We start from the raw sequence: 14,623 nt of genomic DNA, 5'->3' as shown, positions 1-14,623 counted from the left end.
CAGTTCACGTTAGGGCTCACTCTCGGTGTTGTATATTTTATATGTCTGGACAAATGTGTAATGACGTATATCCACTGTTACAGTGTAACAGAGTATTTTCACTGTCATTAAAATCCTCTGTGCTCCACCCATTCATACCCGCCCCCCCCAACCCCTGGCCACCACTGATCTTTTGACTGTCTCCATAGTTTTGCCTTTTCCAGATGTCACATGGTTGGGATCAGATGGGCTTCTTCACTTAGGAACATGGATTTAAGCTTCCCCCACGTCTTTTCATGGCTGCAGAGCCCATTTTTCTGCAGAGCTGGGTCATAGTTCATTGTCTGGAAGTTCACAGTTGATTTATCCATTCACTTACTGAAGGAGATTGGTTGCTTCCTGAGTTTCCATTTTTAGAAACAGTTTCTGTTTGTCTCCTGAGATCTCCCTTTGGTTCGTATACCATGGGCATATTTTCCCTCCCGTCCTGGAGCCTCGTTACAGCAGCCGCTTCTCGCCCCTTGCCTCGGGCCCCAGCTCCGGCTCGTCTTGTGCCTGCCCTCCTTTTCTCTCTTTGTGGGTCTCGTTTTCGTTTCTTTATGTGGCCAGTAATTACGGATCGCTTCTTGGACTTTGTGTGGGAGGCGTTGTAGAAACTCTGGATTTTGTTCTGTCCTCCTGAAGGGTGTTGGCGCCGAGTTGCGTTTGTTTGGTGTAGTGGACCTGGCTGGGCTCCTCCCAGGCCCTCTCCGGTGTCCGCTGGCTGCTGCGGTCTGTGCGGCTGATTGGTCCTGGGGTGACCGCCAGGAGCCTGCCCTTGGCGCCCGGCTCAGGGCTCACGCGGAGCGTGGGCAGGAGTCATATGCAGGATTTGCCGTTCCCCTTCCGGGCGCTGTCCTTTCGGGGTTTCCCTCTCGCTTTCCAGCTGCTGGAGTCCACCAGCATTCCGATCTCTGGCTTTCTGAGTTGGTGAGGCTTGGGGCCCTCCCTGAGCTTCAGCTGCTCTTCTCTCTGGTGCGGCCTAGGCCTGCTGCACAGGAGCTCACCCGTGCACGTCTCACTTCCAAGCTGAGACCTCCCCCTGGTTTCTCCTGTGTTTGGTTGTGTTGGTTCATTGTTTTATATGCTTTCTCCAGAGCTTATGCTTATCTGCAAAATATTGCTCTGACTACTCAGCTGTTACTGAATGGAGAACCACCTGTGTTTTGTAATCCAAGCATTGTGGTCAGTGTAGACCATGGGTCCAAGAAGGAGTAACGCTCCCCGAGGAAGTATAGCTGTGAAGGAGTGCTTCCCGCTTGCTGGGACTCGCGTCACTGTCAAGGTGAGGCTCTGGGCAGAGGCGGAGAAATGGGCTGGCCCGGTGCCTTGAGATCAGCGTGTCCTTTGGAGACAGCACATAAGATGCTTGCTGAGGTGTTCTGGCACTCAGGGTGCTGAGGAGGGTCTGGTGTGTGAAAGGGCAGGCCCAGCGCCCATACCCGTGTGCCTCTCAGGTGCAGGGTCTGCTGCCATCTGCGGCTGGAGGTGCCTCTTGAATTTCTTGACCTGAGTGTCTTCTCTGATCACGCGTTGGGCCCTTTCCGGCCTGATCGTTCCCTGAGCAGCTACCTGGCCCTGAGCGGCTGAGCAGCTTGGCCGTGCTCGTCACAGGCGTCTGCTCAGGTGGCTCCTGTAGAAGCAACGCCCCAGGGCCCGTGTTACTCACGCTCTCTGGACCTTCGGTGCGTCCTCGTCTGCAGCTGGGCAGCTGCTGCTCGTTTCCAGCTGCTTTGGGTGCCTGTTGTCCCCCATCCCGGATGCCCCAGTGTTCTGCACTGAACCCGTATCGTGGCTCGCACCCCGGGGGGTCCAACAGCAACCACCGGAACGTGTGCTGCTCTGCGAGGTTCATCTCTGGTGCTTGAATGTTAAATCTAGAACCAAAATGGTCATTAGAGCCCAGTTTACTCGTTATGACTAGACTTTGACTCATGTTCTCAAAGAAAACCCCAATATTTAAGCACACTTCTGGCCATAAGGCGCACGCTAACAATATGGTGTGTAGTATGCACTTAATGTCAAAAGTCCTGAGGGTAAAAAGGACCGACTTTGGCTGTGATGTCCACGAGAAGAAACTCTACCTGAAATTGACACTGCCGTGCAGAAGACCACAGCCCTGCATTTGAAGTGGTTTCCACGAGTACACCGGTCACACGCCTTACCTTTTTCCTAAAGGGGGAGGGGCTGCCTTCCTGAATGTATTTTACATTCAGTGTTGTCTTCAGAGTTTATTGAGATCCCACGTGGCTGTGCCTTTCGAAGTTCTGGGTTTAATAATACTCCTGTGTGACTCCTTGCGTCATTCATGGTCCTCACCACTAACATTGCACCTTTCTTTCGACACCACTGTTTTTAATGCTCTCCCGCCCCTGCCTTAAATTTGCTGCCTGTTGTCTGTTCAGTTCTAGGAGAACACACCTAAGCTGTTGACATTGCTTAAAATAAACCTCTGAATGAGAGGCTGGCAGTGCGGCTGTCCAGACGAAGCCTGTCCTGCTACGCCCTGAGCCTCGGCCATGTCACCAGCTGGACGATGGTGGCCCCTGCTAGGTGTCAGGCTCCGGGCGCCTTCCGCCACCGCCAGGCTCTGGTTTAACTGCCGGCTGCCGGCTGCATGGTGGCCTGGAGTTGAATTTCTGAGCTTCCCGGTGTGCACAGTGAGGCTGGGTGCGCGGTGGGGCTGCACCGCCCTGAAGGCTGCTAGGGAAGAGCATGCTTTCGAGCCGCTTTGCTGGAGCTCATCTGGTTACATACTTGCTACCTTGTGCTGAGATTTTTGAGTGGTAATCGTTTTTTTCTCCCTCCTTTTCTCTTTTTTAATGAGCAGAGCCCTAGGGTAAGAAATATTAAAAGCAGTGTTTTTATGTGGAAAACGGTTTTTGGTTAGCTCTGGCTTCCGCTTGTCCTAAGTCAGCAAATAGCTTTCACTATTAAACTATCTATTTTCTTGTTCTGGGTTTTAGAGACACATAATCACTATTTTAGTAAAATGCTTACAAATCACTTTTCTTTTTGATTTTATGTATTTTTTTTCCCATTGACTTAGAAGTATTTAACATGTTGTTCTTTCCAGTATAGAGGTGGTACTTGGAAAACACGTTGAAAATCAGGGACTCTGTAGTTGCTGGAGTTCATGCTTGTGCTTGGAGGTCCCTGGCGTTCATGAGCTTCGGCCAAGGAGGCCTTGCTGTCCAGCTCTTGGAGACTCGGGGCCCCAACCCATCTGTCCCTGCTCCTGGAAGCCCTTCCTGCAGGTGTTTGCTTGGCTGACTCCCGGTCCCACGAGGCCTCAGCTCCGCCGTCCTCCCTAGACCACGGGGTTTCCTGTCCTGCCGGTGCTGCTCAGCACCTCCGACAGCTCCCAGACCGCTCCAGGCCTGGGGGGGGCAGGACAGCCGCGCGCAAGGGATGAGCAGCTGCGGCTTTAGAACTTGCTTTTGTTGGACTTTTTCGTGCTGTTTGCATCTTGTAGGAAGGTGCTCTCATTTAGACTTAGTATCTTTAACTTTTTCCCTAATTCTAATAGTGATTGTTCCTTCCAGAAAAATTGAAAAACAGAAGAGTATATTTTTAATCACTCAGATAGTAAATACTATTAAAATTATGGCGTGTTTTCTTCTTTTTTCAATGCCTGTGGTATATGTATCTACACAATTTATATATTACAAAATTCACACATCTAAGTGTGCGTGTTCTCCGTGCCTTTCATTTTCTGAAATTATTTTTTAAAGGCTGCGTAATATTTAATCATATGGATGTAAATTTATTTATTTATTTGGCTGTGTTGGGTGTTCGTTGCTGTGCACGGGCTTTCTCTAATTGTGGCGAAGGGGTGTGCGGGCTTCTCGTTGTGGTGGCTTCTCTTGTTGCGGAGCACGGGCTATATGTGTGAGGGCTTCTGTAGTTGTGCCTCGTGGGCTCTAGAGCTCAGGCTCAGTAGTTGTGGTTCGCGGGCTCTAGAGCGCAGGCTCAGTAGTTGTGGCTCACGGGCTTAGTTGCTCTGCGGCATGTGGGATCTTCCCAGACCAGGGCTCGAACCTGTGTCCCCTGCATTGGCAGGTGGATTCTTAACCACTGCGCCACCAGGGAAGCCCCTGGATGTAAATTTATTTACGTACTTAAATATTAATCTTGCTGGATATTTATGTCATTTTTTTTTTTTTTCGGCCGTGCTGCACGGCTTGCGGGATCTTAGTTTACCAGGGATTGAACCCACACCCTCAGCGGTGAAAGCTCGAAGTCCTGACCCCTGGACTGCCAGGGAATTCCCTATTTTTGTCCTTCTGAAGCTAAGATGAACCTTCTTGCACACAAACCTTTGTATCGCTGGCTGTATTCTTAGGATAGATTCCTCCCCGCGGGATTAGTGGGTCCAAAGGTACAGATGTAATAAAAGTCTGTTACATGCACCTAATTGCTGTTGGGACACTTGCACCGATTTGCACTTGCTGGTTGGGGATGAGACTGCTCGCCTGTGACATGTGATCATTGCTCGTAAGGGCATTTGTCTACCTGTAGTTGCAGTGCGCTGATCGCTTGTCACGGAAGAGTCCATCTGTAGGTGGAGTGTCTATTTAGAGGGGGAGGCAGCCCCCAGATTCCAGGGACGGGGATGTGGAAACCGTGGGGCTCCCTGGACCTGGACCCTGGGCGTGGTCAGCAGTGCAGCTTTGCGTGCTGCACTCGGGGTGCGGACAGTGGGGTCGAGCACGGACGCTGCCCCCGGATTCGAGGCTGCCCAGGGGAGCTTCTCTGCGGGACCTCGTGGGCATTTGTCGCCTCCACGTGTCCTCACAGCGCCGTGTGTTGGCACTTGAGCCTGTGTAATGGCCTTCATGGCTGGCCGGCACGTGCAATGGTCATAGCAGCCGCTAACATCTCACTGAATCCTGGCTGTTTTTCCAGCACACTTAGCTACTTTAAATGCTTTTCATTTAATTCTCACAAAAACCCTACGAGCTAGGTGCAGTGGAGGAAGCTGCACGTTGCCAGACGAAGTTTTGGCCATGGTGGCATGGTCAGCAGGCTGCGGCCGCAGCTGTGGAGCCGGAGCCGTGCACGAGATGGGGTCGAGGGGCTCCCGGCTGAGGGCACAGCTGGGGCAAAGGCCTCCCGGCCATCGGTCCCACCCCCGGTGGCCGCAGTGGATGGAGCGGAGGGGAGCCGTGGGGGATGTCAGGGCCGTGACAGGAGCCAGACCCCGTGGGCCGTAGGAGAGGCCAGCTGTGAAGGTGAAACGGGAGGTGAGCTGGCCGGCAAGCACGTCGGGCGTCGTTTAGAAATAGAGCCGGCTGCTTGCAGGAAAAGGGACTTTGAGCCTAATGGGAAACATCCGTCCAGGTTGAGCTGGGCTCTGTCATTGGAGAGCATCTTCTCAGCGCCTGCCCAGCAGCAGCAGAAGGCGACACTGGGAACCGAGCGAGTCTTTATTCTCGTGTCCACCAAGCTGCTGACTGGGCCCTGCTTGTGAGCCTGAGTCAGAGAGCACTTGAGCTGAACTGCATAGGTCACGTGGGGCAAATTAACTTGACCAGAAATAACCCCAAACAGCATTTCTGGGAAATGCAAGTGAAGACAGCTTTCAATGTAAACAAAGGAGCAAAGGAAAGATAAAGGCTTGGTTGGAAAAAGTGAACATTTGGAAGAGTAGGAGGAAATGCTTTGCGGAAAAAGTACCAAGGAGAACAAATATTTTTTTCCCAGTAGTTACAGTTTTAAAGAGTTTTCTTTCATGTATTTATGTCAGATGCAGTGCATACATTTCGATGGGGAACTCACAGATTCACCCCTTTCTGTTCGTAGCCACGGCACGTTGACCTACACCCTGTAGCTTTTCCTGTGAATCCAGGGAAGGAGCTCGCTGTTCTCCTCTGGGGACAGTCAGACATCTGGACGTGGGGCCCTGGGAGCTTCACGCACAAAACAAAAGAACCACCCCAGTGTCCCGGCCGCAGTCCAGAAGTCCCGGTTGGGTTGGTGGGGTGTCGGCCTGCATTCTTTTAGTGCCCCAGGGTTCCCCGTGCAGTCAGGGCTGAGAACCCCGTGTGGGTCTGCTTCCCCTGCTTCACAAGCTGCGTTCTCCAACCACAGTGTTAACCAGAGGGACTGGAGGGCACTTGGTCCACTCTTGCATCCACCTCCCCACAGGCTGAGTCTGGAGGATGGCGTTCTGCTCTCGCCGTTTGGGCTGTTGCAGGGTGGGCAGGGGCATGTGTGTCTCTGCTTGGGGCGGAGAGGTTCCTCACTGGCCAGCAGGCCCAGTGTTTCCGTTGTCGGTTGTTGAGACAGCTCAGCCTCTCTCTTCTTAGGACCAGGACCTAGAATTACTTGCCGGGGCAGCTAAGAGAACACAGGGGTTCCTAGGAGTCAGGTCAGATGCGGGGAGTCTGCTGCCGTTATGTTCAGTGTGTAGCTGAAAATAGTAACCTCCTGAGTTGTTTCCCAAAGTAATATTTACTGTTTGGAATTTAAAATCTTGCTCTTTGAGTAATTACTTGTACCTGTTAGTGCTATTATCTTATTTAATAGGAGAGAAGTTCATTTCTGGAATACTCTGACCATTGGATGATGAGAGAAACTTTGCCACACCTAAGGAAATAATCCAATTTAGTTAAATTATAAATATAAGTAACTGAAAAATGTAGCTGTCTTGATAACATCTTGGTAAATGTTATCAAATGAATTGACCTTTTGGAGGAATACTGGGTGGGGAGGAGTTCTTTCCTCGAGCTACATAAACTTGCAGACTAACCAGACCTGCGGTGAGTTGCTGTCCTTGCGTGGGGTCCTTGCGTGTCCCCGTGCACAGCAGGAGGCCTTCCTGGCCAGAGGCTGGCAGGGAGAGCAGGCGGAGCTTGTTGCGGGCAGCCTGTGGTGTCGCTGCGGCTCCGTCTGTGCAGGGTTGGGTGTCCTGTCTCCGAGATGGCATGTACCGTCCTGCCCTGCAGGAGTGGTGCCACCTCCGCCTGCTCCACGCCCTCTGCCTCTGCCTGATGCCGTGGGCCCGGGCTTTACACAGCAGGGCATGGGGCTGTGCTGCCGCCCACCTGCTGTCCAGGTAACAAGGAGAACCAGGGACAGTGAAGGCCGGAGAGCTTCCTGACACGGGTCAGGGTTGGGACCAGAAGGCATGCTCCACTTTTTCCCAGATCTTCTCCTTTGTTGTGTATGTAGCATGGTGTTTCTCCACCTTTTTTTTTTAAATTCATTCATTCATTCATTCATTTTTGGCTGCGTTGGGTCTTCGTTGCTGGGTGCGGGCTTTCTCTAGTTGCAGCGAGTGGAGGCTACTCCTTCGTTGCGGCGCGCGGCCTTCTCATTGCAGTGGCTTTTCTTGTTGTGGAGCACGGGCTCTAGCACACGGGCTTCAGTAGTTGTGGCACGTGGGCTCAGTAGTTGTGGCTCACGGGCTCTAGAGCGCAGGCTCAGTAGTTGTGGCACACGGGCTTAGTTGCTCCACGGCATGTGGGATCTTCCCGGACCAGGGCTCGAACCCGTGTCCCTTGCATTGGCAGGCGGATTCTTAACCACTGCGCCACCAAGGGAAGCCCCTCTCCACCTTTTAAAACTCACCTCTTTTGATAAACTTTAAAATTTTAATTTTTCTCTACTGTCCTTTGAAATTTTGATGTACATTAAATTGTGAATATGAAGACATTAAAGCATTGGTCATTTTTATTCTTCTAAATCCTACAAGTAGTAAATATATTTGGCTATAAAATTTTCAAATACTGGTCATTATTACGGGGAAAAAAAGAAAGTTATTGCACCCTCCCCACCCTGCCCAAGAGAGCCTCCTCTCATGTCTTGAAATCACTTACGGTTACGAGTTTGCCGTATCCTTCCGGGCCCTGACTGTTTATTTACACATGGACACGTTCACTGTAACCCTAAGACGGGAGGGGGCAGGGAACACTCCTTCTGGCTTCTTTTGGACACTTGGTCTAGGTGAGCTTTCCTTACCGTGCAGAGTGGGGATCTGTGGGCAGCAGTCCTTTATTTATTGGGCCTCTATCAGTAGCTGTTTAAGGTGTTTTCAGTGTCTTACTAGTACAAATGCTGCAGTGAGCGTCCCGCCCCACATCTTTCTCACGTGTAAGTACTTCGTATGACAGATTCCCAGAAATGGAATTGTAATTTTAGAATCTGCTTTTTAGAAATGTACCCCCCCAATACATCAAGTTGTATTCTGTTCTTTACTGGGGTTTTTTTAGAGCATTTTATTATTTTTTTTCAAGATTTATAGAAGGACTGTATTAAGTTCTGCTGTGTAATTAATTTTATAGGAAACTCTATGATTTAAAGAAATAAAAAATCAGGTTGTACCTCACATATAGGTATATGATTCCTGATGGCTTGGCTAACAGTTTCTATCCAGCGAGTGAACCACTGGCACAAGACATGAACTTCCACGTTTGCTCAAACTGGGGATGTTTTTAAGTTTCAGTGGTGAGGACTGGGTTGGTGAAATTTTTGTCTTTTGCTGGAAGTGCTTTCTAGTTGCACTAGCAATACACATTTTATAGAAAAGTTTGAAGATACAATAAACTTAAATGTCTTTTAAATAAAAATGGAAATCATTCCATATGAACTACATGGAAGAAAATAAGATGTTTCTATTTTTGTCCCCTGAGGTCACTCCCAGGACGGAGACCCCCGTCAGCAGTGTCGGTAACAGTTTGGAGAACGCCCTGCACACATCCGCGCATTCCACTGAGGAGTCGCTGCCCAAGAGGCCTGGAGGGAAGCACTCCAGAGGTGAGCGCTTGGTCTGCAGGGTCAGAGGGGAGCAGCGTCGGATGTAGGGGGAGACGTTCGCAGTGGCGTTTGGTTAAATGCTCTCACATCTTTGGGGATGCTAGTCTTAGTGAGATGTACTGTTTTTCTAAATTCTGCAAGTTACACACGAGTGGATCTCGGCTGTAAACATCTCACATCTTGATGTTTATTAAGGGGGAAAAAGTGAAAGTTGTTGTGCCTTTCCCCGCCCCACACGGCAGTGGGTCCTGAATTGTAGGGCAGCGCCGCCCTGTAGCGCTCTGTGTAGTAACGGTATGTTCTCTCTGCACTGAGGCAGTTGCCACCAGCCACACGTGCCTTCCGAGCCTGGAAAATGTGGCTCACGCGAGTAAGGACCTGAACTTTTAGATTTATTTCATGCAGTTGCACTAGCTCAGTGTGGACAGTGCACCTCTGGAGACGGCAGGGCACGTCTGGGAGGAGGCCGAGCTCCCTGGTTCTTGAAGGTCTGGCTTTGTGCAGCCACACTAGACAGAGTCGGGCTGGCTGTCCCCCGGCCAGCTGTGCGGGGTTTGGGGGGCTCGCTGGGGAGAGACAGGGCTCTCTGGGCCTCCTGGTCTAGAGCCAGGCGCGGGTGCCTGGAAACGCGCTCGGTGTGTGTGGGGGGAAGATTGCGCTCCTAGCAGCCCTGGGAGCGCATGGTCGGCTCACCTCTGGCTCAGCTGGAGGGTCAGTCTTTCTGAAGACACAGCAGGACCTCAGTTTCCGGGTGGGTGGTTGTCGCTCACTCGCTCCGAGGGACTTCTTCCTTGCATGTGTCGCCCAGGGAGGAGCGCCTCCCGATGGAGCGTTGCTTCCTTTGTCCCCAGCCCGTCCCCGCACCTTTGGAGCCTGTGTCCTACACCCTCGCAGTCTTAAGGGGAAGGCCTTTCCTTCACCATTGTGCTTTTTCCTGTAGGCACAATTATCAAGACCCCCTCGTTCCTGTTTTTTAATATAATTGCCAGTTGAACGGCTGTGTCTGTCACTCTCTTGCCGACGTGCCTGGGTGCGGGAAGGCAGATCTGTGGTAGGACCGTTATTGTCTGCGCTCAGACATCGTAATCCTTAGAGAATAGGCAGACCTTGCTAATTATCTATGGTATTCTCCAGCCAGTGGTCATGGGGATGATGATCTCCTCCGCCCAGAAATTGACCAGCAGGTAAACCTGGTTTTGTCGTTCGCACTTTCCCCGGTGCCCTGTTACTGCTCTTCGGAAAGTCTGAAGCCACTCTGAGTGTTATTAAAGTTTTCTTGCTGTCTTTTCTGTATCCCACTTCTGTTGTGGGTTGTCTCTGCTTCTTAGAAGTTTTCAGTGACACAATTTAGCTTGTAAAGAGGTCAGATTTTTGTATTTCTTCAGTACTGAAGCTCAGGGGACAGCAGTAAGGACAATCTGAAACCCTGACTGCTCTTGTCAGGTGGTGTCCAAGCTCGTTACATACATTAACTCATCTGATCTTCCTAAGAACCTGTGGGGCTCAGGTATGAGCTGGTTCATTCTAACAACAGTCCCCATTTCACAGACAGGAGAACTGAGTCACAGATAAGCAGTGTTCCTAAGATAAGCTGGGATCCCAACACTTGTGTTAGAAGAGAGTAGAAAAGGAAACTCAAGTACACATGAAGTGAAAGCATTACCTTTTTCTCTGTACTATTGATTGTGAAGATTTTCAGGTACAGCCTTCCTCGGGAAGCCACTTGGAGTTTGTGGAAGCCCGCCAGGTGATGCCGCAGTCCCACAGAGCACGTTTTGTTCAGGGATTAAATAACTGCGCCCAAGGTCACGGAGCTGGAAAGTGTCATGTTTCAGACAGCCTGTCTGACTGCAGAGCCCCTTGGCTTCCCTGGCCCTGCCGAGTGGGTTGTGGGTCTGTCCTCTCTGCCCTGGCCTCCTGTCACCCGTCTCCGCCACGGCACAGCTTCGTCCAGCACAGGTGCTGTCATCCCTGGGCCTTGACCCCCGTGTCGCTCTGCCCACTGGGCCCTTCCCTTTGAGGTCTAGCCCCACAGCACTGCTGTGAACTGTGTCCTTTTCCATCACTTACGGCTGCTCCTGTGCCTCGTGCGTACTAAGGCTGAATAAAACGTTTGCCTTAATACGTAAGCAAGTGAATTCCTCAGGCCCTGGGTTCAAGTGCGTGTCACTAACCGCTCCAATGGCATGTGTGTTCATCTCCTACTTTTGCTGCTTTAGAAATATGTTCTGTCAGCTTTATGTTTTCTGGATCATGTACTGCTTTTGTTTCTATATTTCTGGAGAACTAACAAATCAAATTAATGCAAGGTAGCTAGATGATTAAAAAAATCAAAGAAAAATAAGTTACAGAGTTCTTAAATATAACATGACCTAAAAAGATGTAGGAAAGAGGATCAGTTTAATCAGCATAGTAGTGTATGTTTGAATTTTAAGGACAGTTAAAAGAAGCAGTGTTTTTAGAAAATTATTCCCATCAACACAGACAACTAAATGAAAGTGAGAAAGTAACTTGATATTTTAGGAACGTCATTATTCACCTGAGACTTTTAAGAATACAGGTTTTCAAGTTTTAGATGAAAACTGGATTTCAGTAATAACGATTGTAAAGCTGGAGGCATCTCAAATATTAGTCTTTAAGTATGAAGACACTGAGTACTGTTGTATACAACTCGAGAGAAGACGGTGTTGTGCTGGAACATGACTGTCTCCATCTTTGCCTTTCCTCGTGAATAATACCCTCTTTACTCTGCTTTCTTTTGGCACAGTTTTGGTAATTTGTGGTTTCTTGTTATTGAGTGTACAGAATTAAGCTGTTTCATAAAGATACTTTGAAATCAAGTAAAACACATAATTGGCAGAAAACTACCAACCACCCGGTTTTTTCCAGAAGACTTTAGGGAAAATGTTCCAAAAGAGGGCCGCATTCTTGGGACATATTAAAGCCATCATCTCTAGGTGTCGTGTTCTCTCAGTGTGAGGTGGCCGGCCATCAGCTCCTGTAGATCGTTTGAAGGCCTTTGGAGGCCCTTAGGCTGTGGCGGTTTTCGCAGGAGCTCCCCTGGCTGAGGTCCGGGGAGTGGTTTTCTGGTCCATCTGTGAGTCCGCCAGACCCCGCTCAGGCCTTTGGGGATGCTTGCCTGGGCTCTTACTGCGGGGCCTTTTACAGTCTCTTCTACGCACATCTCCCTCCCTCCCTCCTTTTTCAGTTACGTTAGTGTTCTGGTTTTTAAATTAGGCATTGATCCAATTATAAAAATGGTAGTTCAGTGCAATTACACATCTTAGTGAAGGCGGTGTGCTCTAACTTGTAAGATTTGAGGAGAATTCCTAGTGTACGTCGTGAATAAGAAAAGAAGAAAGGTTTGAACACACGAAATGTTAAAAGCAGACAGCACACCACCTTGCTCTTTGCACCTCTACGTGAGAGCAGGCTGGTGGCCTCGAGTCCCGGGTTCCCAGCTCTGGGTGCCCTGCCCTGAGCCTCTGCACAGTCTGGACCCCAGCGAGGCTCACGTCCTTCCCAGCCCCCTAGCGCTCTTCCCATCGCGCCCGTTTGGGCTCAGGGTCTTTCCAGTTGGTGCTAATCCTGTCTTCGGATGTGTTCTCTCCCTGCAGGTGATGGTTTGGTATCTAGCCCCTCAAGTTGACACAAGTTTGCTGGCCCTTTTCAGAAAGTACTGAGACTTCGTGTGTGACAGATGACACAGTCTGCAGGGCTCACGAGGGTGGTGGGAGGGAGGGAGGCCGCATTATCTACCAGTAGACTTTAAGTGGGTCGTCAACAAATTTATATGCGTGTAGGTAAACACTCTAAAATTATGAAACCGCATTACAGAAATTTGGCAGGGAAACTACCCATAATTCCACAACCAAACACAATTAACCGTATCATTTTTTTTTTTTTTCCAGTACGTGGGCCTCTCACTGTTGTGGCCTCTCCCATTGCGGAGCACAGGCTCCGGACACGCAGGCCCAGTGGCCATAGCTCACGGGCCCAGCCGCTCCGCGGCATGTGGGATCTTCCCGGACCGGGGCACGAACCCGCGTCCCCTGCATCGGCAGGCGGACTCTCAACTACTGCACCACCAGGGAAGCCCAACCCTATCATTTTTGATAATTTATTTTTAGTCTTCCTTTAACATTTTAAACAACTATAATCATGTTATACATACAGTTTATAATTTTTCAGGTAATATTATAAGCATTTTTCATGTTTTAATTTTTATAAACATAGTCTTTAATAGTTCCAAAATCGAGAGTATGCTTACACACCTTTGAAGCCCGCCCGGTTCAGCACCCCCCAGCTGCCCCTTGTGTTAGCCACCGTCGCCACTCGCATCTGCTACAGAAGTCCGTCTGCACGATCTCTCCCACCCGCCTTGCCCCCGCCCCAGCAGGCCGTCCTCCCACCCTCAGAGCCCCGAGTGGCCACACAGTGGGCGCAGCACCAAGAGAAAAGCAGCAGAACTCGTCAGCCGGCCGTGTATGTGGTCCAGAGCCATCCTGGCAGTGCCGGGGCTGCTGCAGCTGCCTGCAGAGGGCCGATGGCGCGGACACAGAACACCGCGTCAGGTGGGCTGGTGATTCTGAAGAGGTCTCACAAGCATTTCGGTCCTGTGGTCCAAAATGCCTCTTTTATTTGAAAACAGCTGAGTAACATTCATCTGCTTTTCACATTTTCCTGTCCAGATATGAGTCACTTCCTGCTTTCAGTCCAGTTGGGGTTTTTTTCTTTTTTTTCATAAATCCTCATACTCAGTCCTGGAACTTTTAGGTACACGTTGGTGTTCTGTGGCCTGGGAAAATGCCGAATAACATTTTTCTGTATTCATTGACTTTGTATATTCTGTTGTTTAAAAAAGTAAAGGATCTGGATTAGGGTGAGGTCATTGTGGGTAAGTTTTTAAAAATAGTGATTGGGAAAACATAAGAGCTGTTTATTTGCTGACAATCTGACTGGGGAAGTCAGACAGGAACAGTGAGTAGTTTCACTGAGTGAGGTCGGGCAGTGCACAGCTGCTAAATGTAGTGTTTTCTTTGTTTTGCCAGAAAGGAAGAAAACATTCTTATTTTTTTTTTTAGAGTAATTCCTTCCTGTGAGCTATTTTAAGCTAAAACTACTCTAAACCAAATGGGTTCTAGTGTCTCCCAAGATCCATATCAACCCCGATGCAACTTTATAAAATTAGGGAGACTCGTGAGGAAAGTTGAGGGCGTGAAAGCGCTTTTCCCCAACAGGCCGTAACCTCTGTGAGTGCGAGAACCCATGGACGGTGCTGATCGCTGTGTGCCCAGCCCTTGGAACACAGCCCGGGACACAGCAGGAGCTTTGTAAGACGAGTTGGTGAATGAACAGTTGTTGGTTTAGGGCAGGGATTGGCACCCTTTTTTCTGCAAAGATCCAGAAAGTCAGTATTTCTGGCTCTGGGAAGCGTGCGGAGTCTGGCACCGCCGCCGGGCTCTGCCGTCGCGGGGTGGAGAGCACCCATTGACGGTACGTCGGCCCACGGCGTGGCTGTGTGCCCCGGAGCCTGTTTACACAGGCAGACAGGCCGAGGGCAGCCTGCAGCCTGCCTGCCCCTCGCTTAGAACAGTGCCGCCCAGTAGAGCTCCCTGGGATGACCGGGCTTCTGTGTCTGCTGCAGTATGGTATAGCTGCTAGCCACGTGTGGGAACGCTTAAAATGCGGTTAGTGCAACCGAGGAGTGAGATTTTTAATTTTACTCAATTGTAATTAGTACCAACTTAAGTGGTCCCGTGTGGTCAGTGGCTGCAGCCGTGGGCAGTGCAGGGTTAGAACCTTCCCCGAAGCCCGGTGCACAGAGCTGCTCGCTGCTCTCTGG

The 14,623-nt window shown here is 50.2% G+C and overlaps 1 protein-coding gene across 2 annotated transcripts in view; it reads left to right on the top strand.

The window, feature by feature from the left end:
* ZCCHC14 (zinc finger CCHC-type containing 14) overlaps positions 1-14,623 on the top strand; it is a 58,055-nt gene that overhangs the window by 16,768 nt on the left and 26,664 nt on the right. For both annotated transcript variants that reach the window (XM_060288494.1, XM_030849126.2), the window contains exon 2: positions 8,655-8,778. In XM_060288494.1, the coding sequence (XP_060144477.1) occupies positions 8,655-8,778 (124 nt within the window). The remainder of the gene's footprint in view (positions 1-8,654; positions 8,779-14,623) is intronic.

The sequence above is a fragment of the Globicephala melas genome, chromosome 19 (assembly GCF_963455315.2).
Source record: "Globicephala melas chromosome 19, mGloMel1.2, whole genome shotgun sequence".
Classification (NCBI taxonomy): Eukaryota; Metazoa; Chordata; class Mammalia; order Artiodactyla; family Delphinidae; genus Globicephala; species Globicephala melas.
This window is presented reverse-complemented; position numbering and strand designations above follow the sequence as displayed.